General features: G+C 32.1%; 1 protein-coding gene across 1 annotated transcript in view; it reads right to left on the bottom strand.

Moving 5' to 3' along the window:
* LOC132751739 (EF-hand calcium-binding domain-containing protein 6-like) overlaps nt 1-20239 on the bottom strand; it is a 53698-nt gene that overhangs the window by 27837 nt on the left and 5622 nt on the right. The window contains exons 4-12 of the mRNA XM_060741953.1: nt 16351-16470; nt 10437-10561; nt 9896-9923; nt 7521-7657; nt 6833-6951; nt 6047-6070; nt 4624-4745; nt 2657-2805; nt 184-294 (exon numbers count right to left, since the gene is read on the bottom strand). Coding sequence (XP_060597936.1) covers nt 184-294; nt 2657-2805; nt 4624-4745; nt 6047-6070; nt 6833-6951; nt 7521-7657; nt 9896-9923; nt 10437-10561; nt 16351-16470 — 935 coding nt within the window. The remainder of the gene's footprint in view (nt 1-183; nt 295-2656; nt 2806-4623; nt 4746-6046; nt 6071-6832; nt 6952-7520; nt 7658-9895; nt 9924-10436; nt 10562-16350; nt 16471-20239) is intronic.

Genomic DNA, 20239 nt, shown 5'->3' with positions numbered 1-20239 from the left:
GCCTGATCTCCAACTTTACTGATGAAGGAAGACTTCAGGTGCCCTGCCATGTATTTTTACACAAGCAGACATTTCAGACAGTAGACCTACAGATCTTCTTTCAGCTACCTTCATAACTTTGTTTAAAGTCAGTAATTCCAATCACTGCCAGAGAGCCCTAACAAATGTGTATGATTAACTTACTTGTGATTGGGTCTTATTGGTAGTGTTTGTCCATTTCCAGTCATAACTGGTTCTTGAAACTTTTCAAGAAAATCTTCCCAAGCAATCCTGCCAGTGGCTTTCACTCCACATCTACAACAAAACATTATCTTATAGCTTAATATTTAAATAAATACTTACTGTTTATGTCAAATTAGATAAGTGCAGTTACTTCCCTTTTTAACGATACAAGAGGGCCATGATGGCCCTGAAGTCGCTCACCTGTATATAGGCCCCCGTAGCGGGGTCAGTTTAAACCCCAGGGCTTTTATTTGAACAAACTTGGTAGACACCCATTAGAAGATGTTTCATGCTAAACATCTAAGGTCTAGCTGGTCAAGTTTTTTCTTTACACATAAAGTTAAAAACAATGACACACCTGGGGCAGGGCCAGTTCGGACCCAAGGGCTTTTATTTGAATCTAATCTTTGTAGACACTTACTAGAAAATGTTTCATGCTTAATATCTGAACTCTAGCTATTCGGATTTTTCGAAGAAGATTTTTAAGTTTTTGCTATACACATATAAGGAAAATCAATGACCCCCAGGGTGGGGCCAATTTTAACCCCAGGGCTTTTATTTGAACAAACTTTGTAGCACTTACTAGAAGATGTTTCATGCTTAATATCTAAACTCTAGCTATTTGGGTTTTTTCAAAGAAGATTTTTAAGTTTTTGGAGGGGCCAATTTTGACCCCAGGGCTTTTATTTGAACAAACTTAGTAGACACTCACTAGAAGATGCTTCGTGCTTAATACCTAAACTCTAGCTATTTGAGTTTTTTCAAAGAAGATTTTTTAAGTTTTTGTTATACACATATAAGGAAAATGAATGACCCCCGGGGCGGGGCCAATTTTGACCCCAAGGCTTTTATTTGAACAAACTTGGTAGACACTCACTAGAAGATGTTTCATGCTTAGTATCTAAACTCTAGCTATTTGTTTTTTTTCAAAGAAGATTTTTTAATTTTTTTTACTATACACATATAAGGAAAATCAATGACCCCCAGGGCGGGGCCAATTTTGAGCCCAGGGCTCTTATTTGAATAAACTTGGTAGACATCCATTAGAACATGTTTCATGCTTAATATCTTAGCTCTAGCTCTTTGGGTTCTTTAAAAGAAGATTTTTAAGTTTTTGGAGGGGCCAATTTTGACCCCAGGGCTTTTATTTGAACAAACTTAGTAGACACTCACTAGAAGATGCTTCGTGCTTAATACCTAAACTCTAGCTATTTGAGTTTTTTCAAAGAAGATTTTTTAAGTTTTTGTTATACACATATAAGGAAAATGAATGACCCCCGGGGCGGGGCCAATTTTGACCCCAAGGCTTTTATTTGAACAAACTTGGTAGACACTCACTAGAAGATGTTTCATGCTTAGTATCTAAACTCTAGCTATTTGTTTTTTTTCAAAGAAGATTTTTTAATTTTTTTTACTATACACATATAAGGAAAATCAATGACCCCCAGGGCGGGGCCAATTTTGAGCCCAGGGCTCTTATTTGAATAAACTTGGTAGACATCCATTAGAACATGTTTCATGCTTAATATCTTAGCTCTAGCTCTTTGGGTTCTTTAAAAGAAGATTTTTTAAGTTTTATGCATATAGGGAAAATCAATGACCCCCTGGGGCGGGGCCAATTTTGACCCCAGGGCTTTTATTTGAACAAACTTGGTAGATACTCACTAGAAGATGTTTCATGCCAAATATCTAAGCTCTAGCTCTTTGAGTTTTTTAGAAAAAGATATTTAAAGTTTTTTCTTTTGGTTGCCATGGCAACCAGAGTTCTGCATGGAATGGAATTCTTTGAACAACTTTGTTAAGGCTTCACACAAGGAACATCCCTGTGAAGTTTCATTATGATCTGTCTTAAATGGTTTCAGAAGAGATGTCGTTTTAAAAGTGTGAACGGACAACGGACGACGTATGACGGACGAAGAGTGATCCTAATAGCTCACCCTGAGCATATGCTCATGTGAGCTATAAATAAAGATACACAATTTCATAAACATGTACTTCAGACATAACACAATTTAGGTCTGTTGTTAAGAAAGCCTGTACATAGCTTATTTAAACCAGAGTCAAAGCTGCTTGTCAGACAAGATCTTAGAATATTTCTACACTTGTGGTCTTTTGTTATTGCCGATAGCTTTTAAAAGGTGAAGATATTTTAGTTATCAGCTAAAGTTTCAAAGAAGATCTTGTATGCTCCTGGAATGAAATTTATATAGTATGCCAACATTTTCATAGTTTATAATTAATGTTTCATTTTAAAGTTGTGTCCAGCATATAAGTTTTCACAAATAGGGAAGACAATTTGTAGGCTGTAAGCTGCAGAACCGTATTCCAAATGTCACCAATTTGAGTCCCAGTCAGGCTTTTTTCTTTTAACCCTGTGACAGTTATGATAGATGTTGATCAAATAACATTTACAAAACACAAGAACAAAACTTACTTATCCATGATTTGTGAGAAGAGTTGTTTGGACATTGGTATAGTGAACTGTGTTAGAATAGACTGAAGATTCTCCACAGAGACAAAACCATCTAGATGTGTATCAAACACCATAAATGCTTTCTTCAGATTCACATAGTTGTCTCTCATCTGTTACATGACAAACAAAATATAAAAGATTAAAAATAGATTTTAAACGCTATACTTTCTGTACCTATTGAAAGTGATATGTTTTGGGTTTTTTTTACCTAAAGAAGGGACTGACCATATTGAATGGCCTTAAGAAGGCAATACGGGTAAATCATTTTTGCTTTTTAATTTTAGATACATTATTATGCTTTATTGATATAATCACACAAGAAAGATTGGGGAGAGTTAACTCACATATGTATGCCATATTCGCATCAAACCACATGTTGTACTTATAGAACTTTCTTAGATTATATTACAATTTTTCATTTTTATTATGTGACCAGAAAGGTGAAAAAGAGAAAAGAATTGCATTCACCTATTTTGCAGACGTACTTGATTTAATCCACACCAACCCTTATTCAGTTTAAAGTTTCAATAACAACTATCAAATAATTTAACTAAGAAATGCAAATAATATAAAGCATCATTTTAACATCATATAAAAGAGGTTTTCAAATAATAAATGAAGTATAAAATTTCTTAAAAAAAAAAAAAACAAGAAGCGCCGCAATGCGACGAAAACCAGGTTTTCAACGACCAAATTTTGATGTGACAGCAATCAATAGGTCAAAGTACACTGAAGTTAATGAATAGAAGCTGAAAATTCTATTGTAAGCAAATAATCTTGAACTTGCTCCCAAATATCTAAGTAGCAATCCAAAGCTGCCACTCAGCAAGTTTATTGTCAAAAGGTCAAAGCAAACTCAAGTTATAACATGAAAACTAAATACATTAACCTTGATCGCAGACACCTGGGTAGCACTTCCAAGCTGCCTCTTTATATAAGCTACCCATTCATCAAGTTTGGTGTCAAAAGGCAAAAGCAAACTCAATGTATTTAGCGGAAACTGAATTTCTATTTTTAATAACAGTGACCTTGACCTTAATCACAGACACCTGGATAGCAATCCCAAGCTGCCTCTTGATATAAGCTATCCATACACCAAGTTTGGTGTCAATAGGCCGAAGCAAACTGGAGTTATTGAGAAGAAACTGAATTTCTATTTTTAGTAACAGTGACCTTGACCTTGATCACAGACACCTGGGTAGCAATCCCAAGCTGCCTCTTGATATAAGCTATCCATACACCAAGTTAGGTGTCAATAGGCCAAAGCAAACTCAAGTTATAGAGCGGAAACTGAATTTCTGTTTTTAGTAACAGTGACCTTGACCTTGATCACAGACACCTGGGTAGCAATCCCAAGCTGCCTCTTGATATAAGCTATCCATAAACCAAGTTAGGAGTCAATAGGCTAAAGCAAACTCAAGTTATTGAGCGGAAACTGAATTTGTATTTTTAGTAACAGTGACCTTGACCTTGATCACAGACACCTGGATAGCAATCCCAAGCTGCCTCTTGATATAAGCTATCCATACACCAAGTTTGGTGTCAATAGGCCAAAGCAAACTTTAGTTATTGAGCAGAAATTGAATTTCTATTTTTAGTAACAGTGACCTTGACCTTGATCAAAGACACCTGGATAGCAATCCCAAGCTACCTCTTGATATAAGCTATCAATACACCAAGTAAGGTGTCAATAGGCCAAAGCAAACTAAAGTTATTGAGCGGAAACCAAAAGTTGACGCCCGCCCGCCCGCCTGCCGCCCGCCCGCCCGCAAGCCCGCCGACTTCGGCATTACAATAACCCGGTTTTCGTTGAAAACCTGGTTAAAAAAAAAAAAAAAACATAAGAAAGTGCCCCCAGTTCTATCCCAAACAAACATTCTTATAATAGGTAAGATCAAAATAATATCCTATACAGAAAATGTTCTTACCCTTTTCCTAAATTCTATTTCAATTTCTCTAAAGTTCATTGCCTGTAACATGTGTTCATCTTCTTGTCTCTGTTTGAAGTTCCTCATATGTGGGTGAGGTGTATTCTGTTGCCAGTTCAGGGCTGCAAACAAGCAATCATACATTATAGGGTGGTGCATTTGGATACTGCAGTACTTAATACTTCTGCATGGAACGAGATACTTTCAGACATTTTATACTGGCATTGACTACTGCCTTTTTACTAAAACATACATGCAATCCATCAAAAAATAAGTCATTGATCCAAGACAATTACATTAAGTTCCATGCAAAGTTTTTAGGTGATGCTATGTTTGCAATTTAGCATATTTGAATTACTTTGATATTGGTGGGAATGAGGTACCCAAGGGGAGTACTATAGCTTAAAAAGGCAGAATCATTATTTAATATCTACCATATTATGGTCTATTCTCATCTTATATCCTGTTTCTATCTGATTGCAAAACTGACTTTTACAATTCTAAATTTAGAAGAAAAAATCCTTTTTAGGTTGAGTTGGTAAACAAACGATATACAACTGTCATGTTACCATCATCATTTAAAATTCTATTTGAATATTATCATTACCCCAATGTTCAAAATTTTAAGATTGAAATGGAAAAGAAGTCAGAAAATTCTGTTGTCAATCATAACACTGAACACAGTAGATTATCAGTCAGAGTATAAGTGTTCAAACTTTAAAGCATGTGATTAATATAGACATATATATTTATCTGTCATTTCAAACACACCACACAAGCATTTGTAGAGCAAAATCAAACACCATGATAAAAAATTAATTTTAAAAAATATCTTTCACAAGCACGTCATTAAAATCCTATGTTAAGCTTTGAATGATCAATGACAAAAATCTGTATCATGCAAAATATTTGTTTTAGAAATTCAAGAAAGTTAATTATCAAATGATGGGTTTTTTTTCGTTTGTTTTTTCTTGGTTTTAACACAATTTTGGTTTGGTGATATCTTGGCAGTAAGTACACCTAACTGGCTTTTTTTCTGAATAACTGACTAACCAGTAATTACCAATTTCTCTGCAAGTGAACAATTATGATCAGTTGAATATTTCATTCTGAAATCAACCTGAAGATCTTAAGACATAAGAATTTATCGCATACAATATATTTATAGAACATAGCTAGACATTTCTTTTTAAACCATTTGCCTAGTCTATAAAGTAAATCCAATTCTGCTGATTTGCATTTATTACATTCTAAACAATGACACACAGTAATATACTAGGTTGTACAATAGACACCAGCCATTCTGAAATAGGGATGATAACTGGATATATAGAAAATGGTAACCATCACTCTAAACGGGTAGAGATAGTTATGGTATAAAGATGGATTAGAAATAAAGCTAGTATGAAAGGCTGAGCTATACCAGGGTCATCTTCTTCTTCCTCTTCTGAAAACATTATTAGTATACTCTGTATAATTTTTTTTCCTTGAGGTTGGTTAAGCTTTACGGATCCCTAAGTAAATGAACGCATTTCCCCCTTAATTAAATTATTTAGAACAGGACTGGTAAAACAAACTCAATACCAATGGCAGAAAAATTTTTACTTTTAAATTTACTAGTATTAAATAATCTTCCCCATTACTATAAAATTCATAATTGTCTGTTGTTGAGGTTTGTTGTGTAGGTGGGTTTTATTTTCACATTTACTTCTCTTGTTTCTGTCTGTGTATTTCTTTTGATTATGAAGTTTCAATGTAAGTTTCTCCTTTTTTGATAGATTAAAGTGAACAAAAATTTCACAACAAACATACATTGAATACGTATTTAAATCATACAAACAATTTTTTGTTGAAATACATTTATTTTGAATGATTCCATTCAGGTTGGTTATACACTGTACAATATTCTAAACATCCATTTTAAAAGAAAAACATTTTATGAAGCCATTTATTCTAGACCCACAGTAGAAAAACAGAGAAGTCTTCTCACTTTTACTACTTAGTGTGATTGGAAATAGTAAATAATAGCTGCCAGTAAGCTGCTTTGATCCTGCCAGTTGTCACAAGTTTGATGCATGTACAATGTTTTCAACTGAATTTTATGAAAGAAAATGACATTAACTGTCATGGTTAACCAGACTTGACAATGACTAAATAAAAAAAATATATACATTATTGTTTTCATTGAAAATTTCTTATTATGAATTACCTGCCATGGCACCTTCTTGAGGAGGTTTGTTACGAGATTGTACACTGACTCCTAAACGACTGAGAAAATCTTTGTAGCTCACCATCCCTGTATGATGGAAGTCATATCTCTGCCACAATCTAAATAAGTAAATTACACAAATCAGTGAAATAACTGAAAACTCAATCATACCATTCATCTAAGTTGGTTGGTTGTCCTATGATATTTTACTTGTTTGGGTCTGACATTTGACAAAAGTAAAAAGGTCAAATGGAACTTACAGGCCTATATTCTCTCTAACGTAAAGATGTGATAGTAGTTGACCATATATAAATATCCTGCAAATAAATATTCAAGTCCAGCTATATGACATAGTGACTTAAATGTTAACTTCACCACTTGACCACTTTGTAAATACTGGAATCATTGCTAATGAAGAAATTACCTGCTTCAGCACGTTTTGAAGGCCAAAACAAACTCAGTGCCTTCAGCACTTTGATTACTTTTAATTTTTTTTACCAGTGAATCAGACTGAAATCATTAATTACAAAATTGTTTGTAGAGGGGGACCACATAAGGATAATTTTTGTGAAATTTTGTAAATATCTTCTCTGTGGTTTAGGAGATATTTTTTTATCTTTATAACAGACAACAAACATCAGACATTATGTGCTTCTAGTGTGGAAAAAGAAAAACTGAGTAAACATACTTATCATATTGTTGATCTGAGAGTTTAAAACAGTAGTTCTCTATAACTCTCCTCATCTCATGCCTCTGTATACGACCATCACGATTATAGTCAAACAACTGTAAACCCTTCACAACTGACTTCAGGTTACTCTCAATCTAAAACAATAGTAATGATGAAAAAGAATAAAGTCACAGATTTTCCTACTCTTATCCCTTTACCTTGATACATTTCAAGGACTTGTTGACAGCTTTGAAATTTGAAGTGTAAAGAGTTAGGGATGTCAAGTGAGTTATAATTGTTGCTAACAGTCAAAGTATATGGGCTAATATGAAATAATATGGAATTCCTAAATAAGAAAATAATAGAACATTTTACTTTTAGTAATTTTCAGCAACCTTCAATACCTCTCAGCTAAGTAGCTCATACCATACAGCAAAACTATATTGTGTGAACATGTAAACTTTTCTCAACCAATGTGATGTAACTGTTGTTTTCTGAACCATTCTAATCATGATCAAAACCTTACTCAAAGATGAATTTATGAATATTACTACATGTATTTCAATATCTTGTCATTTTATATTAATTAATTAGGTTTAAAAAACCTAGTAAAGACTTCCACATAAAAAGTGTCAACAGTTGCATTCAAATCACCTTTATTCACCATGAAAGCCACACATATTTATGTATATGTATATACATGTTTCTATCTAAAATTAAACTATTTTATTCTCATGCAGCAATCAGCTGTAATACCTAAAAGTAAGCTGCAATAAATCTAACTTCTGGGTAAAAGTCTAACTTGTGGGGACTGTAAGATCTGTAAAATCCCCATTAAATCAGAGACCCTGGGGCAGCATGGTGGCCATATTAAAAAACAAGAGCGCCATGATGGCCCTGAGGTCGCTCACCTGTATATAGCCCCCCCCCCCCAACGTTACAGGGCCAATTTAACCAAAGGGCTTTTATTTGCACAAACTTGGTAGACACCCATAAGAAGATGTTTCATGCTAAACATCTAAGCTCTAGCTCATTGGGCTTTTTAAAAGAAGATTTTTTTAAAGTTTTTTACTATATGCATATAGTTGAAAACAATGACACCCCTGGGACCGGGCCAGGGCTTTTATTTGAACAAACTTTGTAGACACTTACTAGAAGATATTTCATGCTTAATATCTACACTCTAGCTATTTGGGTTTTTTCAAAGAAGATTTTAAGTTTTTGCTATACACATATAAAGAAAATCAATGACCCCCGGGGCGGGGCCAATTTTGACCCCAGGTCTTTTATTTGAACAAACTTTGTAGACACTCACTAAAAGATGTTTCATGCTTAATATCTTAACTCTAGCTATTTTGGTTTTTTCAAAGAAGATTTTTTAAGTTTTTGCTATACACATATAAGGAAAATCAATGACCCCCGGGGCGGTGCCAATTTTGACCCCAGGGCTTTTATTTGAACAAACTTGGTAGACACCTATTAGAACATGTTTGATGCTAAATATCTTAGCCATAGCTCTTTGAGTTCTTTAAAAGAAGATTTTTTAAGTTTTTACTATATGCATATAGGGAAAATCATTGACCCCCTGGGGCGGGGCCAATTTTGACCCCAGGGCTTTTATTGTTAGACACTTATTAGAACATGTTTCATGCTAAATGTCTTAGCTCTAACTCTTTTGGTTCTTTAAAAGAAGATTTTTTAAGTTTTTACTATATGCATATAGGGAAAATCAATGACCCCCTGGGGCGGGGCCAATTTTGACCCCAGGGCTTTTATTTGAACAAACTTGGTAGACACCTATTAGAACATGTTTGATGCTCAATATCTTAGCCATAGCTCTTTGAGTTCTTTAAGAGAAATTTTTTTAAGTTTTTACTATATGCATATAGGGAAAATCAATGACCCCCTGGGGCGGGGCCAATTTTGACCCCAGGGCTTTTATTTGAACAAACTTGGTAGACAATCACTAGAAGATGTTTCATGCCACATATCTAAGCTCTAGCTCTTATGGTTTTTTAAAAGAAGATATTTAAAGTTTTTTCTTTCGGTTGCCATGGCAACCAGAGTTCTGCATGGAATTAAATTCTTTGACAAATTTTTAAAGGTGACCACCAAAGGAACATTCCTGTGAAGTTTGGATGGAATTGGCTTAGTGGTTTATGAGGAGATGTCATTTAAAGTAAAAGTTTACGGACGGACGACGGACGGACGCCGGACGAAAAGCGATCACAAAAGCTCACCCTGTCACTATGTGACAGGTGAGCTAAAAATAAAGCGGCATGACAAAATGAAGGTTGTTTATTTCCACATATTTTTTGGGCACTTCCCCAAAGAGGATTGGATAAGGATTAAAACTGACTTATAACTTGTAATACATTATTTCTGTACCATACCTTTTCTTTCAGCAGCTTTTCAATCAATCTCATAATTTTCCCTTTTGGTGTTGGGGGAGAAGAACCAAAAAATTTGTAAAAAAATTAAAAGGTTTAACAAGACAGAGTAAAACCCTTTTCTGAAAAAGCCATACAATATTGTTAAAAAATTTTTTTTCTTAGTTGAATTTTTAAAACCCAAATATTTTCCCCCGTTTAAAATTTTGGAACTTTTTCTTTGGGAACCCTTACCATGAAAAATAGTTTTTAAATGGAGTTTTGTCAATCTTTCAACTGAACAAAACACAATTTTAGTAAAATTTTATTTAAAACAATAACAAGGAAAGACCATTATCAGATGGAAAACAAACATCTGAGAGCTATCTTTGTCGCACGGGGTCCCAGGGTTTAGAATAGTTCCCACGGGCAGTCTTAGGGTAAAAGTCATACCAAACATTATTTCTGGCACAAACAAGTACCAGCATTCCATGATTTTTTTAAAACTTCAAAAGAGAGAATTCAAATTCCTGGTAATGATATAAAATCATTAAAAGTTTCTTACTTTGGTACACCATTTGTAATTCTGTTGACCTGTTGACGGGCTGCTGGGGAATTTGACTGTCCATTTGAATGAAACTTGTCCAGGAAATCAGCATAGCGCACTGTTCCATTGGGATTTTTGCTCACCTAAAAAGGTCAAATCACAGAATGCAAAAACGAAGTACATAATGTATAATGCAATATTCTTAATATATTTCCCTTAATTAACAAATTGTTAAATATTGTAAATATTAAAGATTTTTTTTTTAAAAATAAGCAATTTAAAACAAAACCACACCTGCTATACATGTATCTACATTTACAGACAAATATATTTCAAATATCTATAAAAACTGAAAAAATAATGATTTCTCGTCTGGAATATGATCTATTATCACAAATTCAAGTGAAAGATTACTATTCACGTATATATTCCCTAAATTTACCATAATTTCAGGTGGGTTTTTTTTAGAATTCAGTAGTACTGTATCTATTTCCTGCTGAAATTTTGATGGTATGATATATTCAGTAGTAAATAAGAAGGGTGAGAGGACCAATTTGAAGCATTTCCAACAAGAAGAACATAGATATATAAGAATATTTTTAAAAAATCTTATTATTATAATTATTTGATCTATCTACATGTATATACATGTGTATTTGTTATAAATATGATATTAATTGTTACAGTTATGTAAGAAAGTATTTTTGTTACATAAAAAATATCATAATTAATATAATAAAGAAAATTTGTTTTAATGAAATTTAAAGTAAATTCTTGAGTCTACTATTTTTTTCACAGATGTTTATTTTCTTCATTAAAAAAAATACAACTATAAATACAAAACAACCCTGGAATTTGATAGAAGAGTAAAAATTCCAAAAAAGAAGAATGAAAACAATTCTGCTTTAATATTTTGAAGAAAAAAAACACCTCCATGCATTACACACACTAAATATCTCAACTAATATTTAAGATAAATCTTGCTGTTATTCGTTTGCAAAAGCTTCCAGCAAAAAGTGCAAAATTATTTGTTACATCATCTAAAATATATATAACAAATCTAATTATACATTATAAAACAAAAGCTAATTGTGTCACTTGGAATATATTCTTTGAACATGTTTATTTCATAATAACAAGATAACATGTCACAATAGGAAATCATCTTGTATTATGACCTTGTAGCTATGATCTCATAATTACAAGATACTGAGTCCTAATAACATGATGGTGAACTTGTAACTATAATGTGGCTACATGGCCCAGTGGTTAAATTGTTGGACAAACGATCTAAGGAATGCTGTCCCCGTGGGTTCAAACCCAGTCAAAGGCGAGCCATTGTTTCCTTGAGCTAGAAACTTTACATTCATTGTTCAGTACTGGTTCATTCCAGGAACAGATTCCAGAGTGTGTCTATAAGTTTTAAGCTTCCTACATAATCAAACTAAATTAAATTCTGTATATACTAAGCTCATGGTTTATATGGCAGTTTTCAGCTATGTGGATACTTTACGGCTATGTGAAACTTTACCGATATATAACACTTTACAGCTATGTAACACTTTATGGTTATGTGACATTTTACTGCTATGTGACACACTTTACGGCTTTGTGACACTTTACAGCTATGTAACATTTTACAGTTGTATAACACCTTATGGCTATGTAACACTTTATGGCTATATAACACTTTATGGCTATGTGACACTTTACGGCTATGTAACACTTTACGGCTATATAAAACACTTTAGAGCTATGTAACACTTTAAGGTAATGTGACATTTTACAGCTATGTGACACACTTTACGTCTATGTGACACTTTACGGCTATATAACATTTTACAGTTATATAACACTACGGCTATGTGACATTTTACTTTCTTGATTATATCAGTGTATATCAAGCTTTTTACTACAAGCCCAACCCTAACTGCACATGTATTGTTCTTGATTTATTAATTAAGACCTATGAATGAAACAAAAGGACAATGATGGCCCCTTATTTTTTACCATTATTAGCAAGCTTATATAAAAACAACTACACATAGAAGATTACACATTAGACATGCTCCATGCAGATCTAACTTTATACATGTTAACCATTCTGATTTCTTTTTTAATTAATTAAGTTTTGATGCAGCTTAACTAATAATCATTTCTAAAATTAATTTCAATGCATGCAAAATGTGCTGATATATTGAAGTTATCAAACATAAAAACAAGGACTGTCAGACAAAGAGCAGACTACACTGTTCTTAAAACATGACAGTAAAACAAGAGACATGCTGAAATAATTTTCTCTGTTCATAAAGGAAATGATTCTGTTTAATGCAGCACAGTCTAAATCCATGCTTGATTAAAAAAGTGACCTACAATTATGATTCAAAAGATAAAAAGGAAGTTTTAAGTTGACAATTATTTCTGTGTTTGTGGAGCAAGAATATATTTGATAAAATACATCATGAAATCTAATTAATCAAGCAGAGTCTGCTGTTTTCACCTTTTAGTTTTGGATGTCATATTGTTCTCAAGTGACCTCTTTTTTCCCAAAATTTGTTGACAGTTAACTAAAATTATGAGGAGACATTAGTGAGATTTCAAATGAATACAGCACCTTCTGTGGTTAAACACAATATGACATCACTGGCACACAAAACTTTAACCAAGTGTTACACCGATGCCAATAAAAATGCCAACATGAGTAGGATAGCATTCTCAATTATTCAAGCTTAAAAGCTAAATTCATGCACTTTTCTATTACAAAAATATTTTAAGAAATAATCAGACTAATTGATACAACACACATATTGCTATTTCAAATTATGATCTGTTATAAGCAAGTCCATCTATATAATATCATTTCAATTCTCCTGTAAAGCTAGAAATTTAAAGAATAACATTGTTTCCTCAAAAATAAAAACACTGGATGTAAAATTTAAAATTAAATATTATGTATTACATTCAACTAGAAACTTTCACTATGTTAACTTACAAAGTTAAACCTTCAGATATTTGCCACAATTTGGCATTTTTCAAAAATAAAATGTTTAATACAAAATTTTACAACTCTTATCATTCTTTTTATAGCCATTTTTTTTCTTTTACTTTATCAATATTTTCATTTCAAAACACAAAATACAGATAATTTATACAAATTTCTATGATAAATACATAACTAAACAAAATACAAAGTGGTTATAATATACCATGCCATGCAACATTGAGTATAGTTCTTGAATAATACATGTAATAAAAACTGAGTCTCTTTTTTCAAATTTAGCTAATGCCACATTTAATTTTTCTTAAATAAAAAAAATGTTTTTACACAATATCTGACTATATGTATAAGAAACCAACAACTTTAAAAACTATGAAAGTATGTTTTCAGTTATAATTACAAGTGGGTCATGAAGGCCCTGAATGGCTCACCTAAGAAACAATGCAAGAATGTCATTGTTAAGTCAAAATTCAAATTGTTTCTATTTTTAGCTTGGACCCAGCTCTAGTGACTAGAATAATTTCCGGTCTAGTACTATAGTACTACACAAATATTAATCTTAGAGACTTCCATCAAGATCTATGAGTAGGTTCAGGAGGAGATGTTAAAGTTGTTGTTGTTTTTAGCTCTGGTTACCATCTTGTTCAGTGGTCAGAGACAATTTTAACTATTTTTTAAAGGAACTACTAAGTATCCTTCCTGTACAGTTTCATAGCAATTTATTTTGTGGTTTAGTGAACGATATGATATAAACCAATATTTGACAACAGACATTTCAGGACAGACAAAGTTTGATCACAAAACCTCACCTGTGCACAATCATGGTTCGGTGAACTAAATACAATGTATCAACTGTAAGCAGAATACATGTACCATACTAAGGAAACAATTATTTGCAGGTGAATTCTATTTTCAAAATATTCAGAAAATAGTGCTCAGTTTATAAAAAAAGTTCATGAACTGACATTAGCTCTCTTGTTTCACCCAAGACCTAAAATCCAAATAATTAATATCACAAGATATGTCTTACCTTCTGTAAAGCCTTTTTTGTATAAATATTTGAAAATTTAATTTTGTTAATTATCATCTAATTATAATACATTGTACAGAAACACCTGTTCCAGTGACAATCTGTGTAATCATGTGTCAATTGTTTTACTTGATTTACACAAGAAAATATATTATTACAAGGACTGAACAATATGTAGAAAGAGATACCAACACTGGTATGATGAAACTTTTGAGATATTATAAATCAGTCAGTTAAGTAACCTGACCATCGTGGAAAAACAAAGACTTTGACTTTCATATAATAAAACCCCAAATAAAGGCCAAGTCCTATGAGAAGCAGTCTGATTTAAAATCCCTACTTAACAGCCCTATATTGCCAGATGGACATTTTTTCCAACCAAAATGGCCAACCCCACCCTCATCCCCACCCTATTATGCAGCCTGTATGAAAAGACATCATTGCAGGATAGTGCAGGAACAGACAGCTGGAAATGTTTTAGTCACACTACCCTGGGGATTTGAGACCCCGGGTTAGAATTCACTGGTGCATAATTATATTATTATATAACATCTTTTTGTCAAATTTTACAGGTAGCACAACGCTTAAAATTACAAAAAAAATAGTTTTGAAAATTGAACTGTCACTGAAACAAGGAAGTCTGTTATGATTTAAGATTAATAACTACAATTTTTTTAAAATAAAAAAAATACAGGTAGAAGTTATGTAAAAGATATGTTAAAATAAAGCGTGTAGTAAGAAGAATCTAGAAGAATTTCTGGGAATATGTTCTTACTGTCACCATTGATCTATTGAGATCTAACTCTCCCATGATTTAAATGGCCTACAGCCCTGCAAATGACCTACAATCTGCAAGCCTAAACTTCAAATGAAATGAAAATATATGTCAGCTAAAACATTACATAGATAGAGAATAACAACCAAGATATAAGAGTGAAAATACCGTGATATATATATATGAAGGTGATTATACATGTATGTATATCGTTATACTGTCATTCAAGGACTGTAAGAGTGTATGGGTACCAGTTTCATGCATTGAAAGCATAGCAACATCTTTCCATCAATATTTTAATCAAAATCAAACAAAAAGCTTGTTGATCGTTCCAAGTTTCATTGTTTGTAATAACTTGTATTATTTGACTATTAACATAAACCCTTAAAACAAAATTTAAAAAAACAAAAACTTCAATACATCACATAAAGCAGGAGTCCAGATGGAAAGGGTTGGTAATACATTGTAGTATAATACACTTTTGTAACAAAGTGGAAAATCTGTTTCTTTTTTCCTGGGTTTCCTGTTTGTTAAGATTTTATTTTTCAAGTTGATAAGAATGTTATTTTCACATCAAATCAGAGCTTGGTGAAGTATTAACTCAACCATAGATTAACAGTTCAGCACATTATCTGTATCTTTATTTTAAAAAAAAATCAAGAAATATACTTCCTCTCAACTTACCAAAATTTATTTAACCAACTTCACATAATTTATTAAAACCAACTTCCCTTGAATACATAAAAACCAACTTCCAATATGTTTATAAAAACCAACTTCCCTTGAATGAATAAAAACCAGATTCCATTGCATGTATAGAAACCACTTCCCTTGAGATTTGAAAAGTGAATTGGATTGTAAATAAAGAATACTGTACATAAGATGAGCTAAGTTAATACTTGTACCAAAGAATTATTTAATGAGGTCAAACCATTTTTTATGTTTTGTTTATGAAAACTAACAGATGAGTGTTTCACAGATTTCATTCAGGTAAGAGTACAAAGACTCCAGCTAGCAACTGTTTTGTTTTAAGCTGGTGATGCCTTTATACTTATACCTTTATTTTATATCACACATGAACACACGCACACACACAGAGAAAGAGAGTGGAGGATGACAGCAAGAGTACCTTAGCAAGAACTGCTTCAAATTGGTCTGTGGTAAGAGGGCTACAGTAGGACTCAAGAACCCGCCTAAACTCGCCTTTAGTTACACTGGAAGTCTGATCAACGTCATACGTTCTAAATGCCTGAAATAAATAAATACATACTACATTGCCATTTACAAAAAAGTTTGCTGAGTCATCCTGTAAAACAAATTATACAAATTAAATATATTAAAATGTTCACATGGTTTTCTTGTCTCTTAGCCAATATTACAATTTTAAAGTATAGTAGACACTAATGAGCAGGTATGAGGGCTGCCATATTGATATTTGCTCAAAAAAGATGTCATAGATGATAATGTACTAAAAATAGGTATTGCAATTTTTTTTTGATAAAAGGCGAGAGATGTCAAGGATTTATTATGATAGTAACCCACATTAGTTGATATTTACTGATTCCTTATGATTTACCAGAATAATCCTTATATACAGATGAAATGTTAATTCAATATAAGTAAATGTTTTCAATATTGAAAATGAGAAGTCCCAACTACATGTATATCATATCAAGTTCATCTATTTATTACCAAGTTCATCTATTTATTATCAAGTTCATCTGTTTATTACCAAGTTCATCTATTTATTACTGAGTTATCTATTTATTACCAAGTTCATCTATTAATTACCAAGTTCATCTGTTTATTTACAATCTCATCTATTTGTTGCCAAGTTCATCTGTTTATTATCAAGTTCATCTGTTTATTATTAAGTTCATCTATTTATTACCAAGTTCATCTATTTGTTACCAAGTTCATCTGTTTATTATCAAGTTCATCTGTTTATTATCAAGTTCATCTATTTATTACCAAGTACATCTATTTATAATCAAGTTCATCTATTTATTACCAAGTTCATCTGTTTATACCAAGTTCATCTCTTTATTACCAAGTTTATCTGTTTATTACCAAGTTCATCTGTTTATTATCAAGTTCATCTATTTATAACCAAGAACATCTATTTATAATCAAGTTCATCTATTTATTACCAAGTTCATCTATTTATTACCAACTTTATCTGTTTATTACCAAGTTCATCTATTTATTACCAAGTTCATCTGTTTATTACCAAGTTCATCTCTTTATTACCAAGTTTATCTGTTTATTACCAAGTTCATCTGTTTATTACCAAGTTCATCTCTTTATTACCAAGTTTATCTGTTTATTACCAAGTTCATCTATTTATTACCAAGTTCATCTGTTTATTTATTACCAAGTTCATCTATTTATTACCAAGTTCATCTATTTATTACCAAGTTCATCTATTTATTACCAAGTTCATCTATTTGTTACCAAGTTCATCTATTTATTATCAAGTTCATCTATTTATTACCAAGTTCATCTGTTTATTACCAAGTTCATCTATTTATTACCAAGTTCATCTATTTATTACCAAGTTTATCTGTTTATTACCAAGCTCATCTGTTTATTACCAAAATCATCTTTTATTACCAAGTCCATCTATTTATTACCAACTATTTTTGTTAAAGCCTTTAAATAAGACATTTTGAATTACATTTCAGTGCTTCTATAAATATATTTCTTTATTCAAAGTTCTGTTCTTTTTCTATTGAAAAAGCAAAAAAAGAACCAATCACAAAGAGTAATATATTTAAGATCATTATCTTATTACTTAAAAGATAGCAAAAATCCATAAACAGAAACATTTAAACTATCAAAGATAAGTAGAAAAACACTATAAACTTCTTGATCTTTAAACTGATTTATTTTTATAAGTTCATGTCTGTATTTTAAAACTGTAAAGTGATTGTTTCAGATAGGTAACCTTGCCTTGATTTAATGGTATGATATTAATGCACTGTTTTATAGGCTTGTTCTAAATGGTTATGACTCAAATAATTGTTTAATTGTTTGACGTAAACTGATATTCAATCATGAATCATTTTATAACAATAAGTCAAAAAGCCATAAAAATTGGCATGCCGTATACCCAACATAATCATTAACAAGAGAGTCATGGTGGATCTTTTATTGCTCACCTGAGGAAAGACTGCAAGGAATACAATTGAACAATTGAAAAAAGACAAAAGATGCCAAATAAGTTAAGAAACAAAATCTCCATGGCTAAAACAATGTAAAAAATAACTTTTTCAAGAAAACAAATGACCTTTGCAGCTGGGGCATTTTTCATCCAAATCCCATAATTTTAACAAACTTCCTGGATTTGTATTAGACTACGTCAATCATCAATTTATATATACAGTAAAACCTTGTCATTTCTGATATGATTATATTTTTACCTATATTTTAAGTCAATTTAAAACGAATATTTAGTCACAGCTAACTTTGACTATTATGCCATAATTTAATAAACTTGGAAAAAGAATCAAACTTTGTAAAAGTATACCAATCAATGCTGTACATACATACAATGTACATACCAAATGAGAACAACTTTTTAAAAAGTTTCTTTCAGGAGCCTATTTATAGGTGACCCAAATGTCAGGTGAGCTATAAACTTTCGCTTTATTGTACAAAAATCAATATTACTGAAATTTAAATTGAAAGTTCTTTAGATGAAAAACCCAATACATGTATAACTAGAACTATTGCTGAATGCGATTCATACCCCCACCAATGTCCTTGACAGAAGACGACTTGGAAAGGTGGTTAAGGAAATAACTTAAGTCGCACAAATACATAAAAAGAAATTATCTCTGTTGAAAAAAAGACTTATTGTACAGGTAATAGTATAAATATCTATTATCAAATCATGTTCGAAACAGTTACAAATAACCTTACATTTTCCCAATATACTAAACTTTTTGTAAGTCAATTTTTGACCTTCAAGTGTGGCCTTGACCTTAAGCTGGCACAAGGGTAAGATGGGTTCTGCACATCGCCCAATTGGGGTGTACATTTGAGTAAAGTTTTAAGAAAATCCTTCCATTAGTATAGAATTTATAGAGCGGACACAACATATATTCTAGTATTGATTGTATGTAAATTTAAAGACTTAAAAAGGGGCATAACTTTGTCAAAATGCAATACTGAGTTATGAAACTTGACCTGCATATCGTAATTGTGACACCTCATATATCTTTTAAGTTTCAAGCAAATACCTGTGCTAGTTTCAGAAATATTCAAGAACATGTTAAAATCTAAGAACATTTTCTAAGTCAATTTTTGACCTTGACTTTTAGACTGCACAAAGGTGACATGGATTCTGCACATAACCTTGTTTAGGTGAACATTTGAGTAAAGTTTGAATTCTTCCATTAGTATAGGATTTATAGAGCGGACACGACATATTGTCTAATATGTGATTGTATGTAAATTTGAAGATTAAAAAGGGGCATAACTTTGTTTAAATGCAATACAGAGTTATGAAACTTGACCAGCATATCTTAATTGTGACATTTCATATATATTTTAAGTTTCAACCAAATACCTTTCCTAGATTCAGAAATATTCAGATATATGTTAAAATTTAAGAACATTTTCTAAGTCAAATTTTGACCTTCAATTGTGACCTTGACCTTAAGCCAGCAAAAGGGTGACATGGGTTCTGCACATCCCCTTGTTGAGGTGAACATTTGAGCCAAGTTTGAAGAAAATCTCTCAATTAGTGTAGGACTTACAGAGCGGACACGACATACTGCGTAATATTTGATTGTTTGATATTTGACCTTCAATTGTGACCTTGACCTTAAGCCGGCAAAAGGGTGACATGGGTTCTGCACATCCCCTTGTTGAGGTGAACATTTGAGCCAAGTTTGAAGACAATCTCTCAATAAGTGTAGGACTTACAGAGCGGACACGACATACTGCGTAATATTTGATTGTTTGATATTTGACCTTCAATTGTGACCTTGACCTCAAGATGACACATGGGC

This window comes from Ruditapes philippinarum, unplaced genomic scaffold (assembly GCF_026571515.1).
Source record: "Ruditapes philippinarum isolate M1 unplaced genomic scaffold, ASM2657151v2 ctg76_1_1_1_1, whole genome shotgun sequence".
NCBI lineage: Eukaryota > Metazoa > Mollusca > Bivalvia > Venerida > Veneridae > Ruditapes > Ruditapes philippinarum.
Note: the sequence above shows the minus strand (reverse complement) of the source record. Positions and strands in the feature narration are given on the sequence as shown.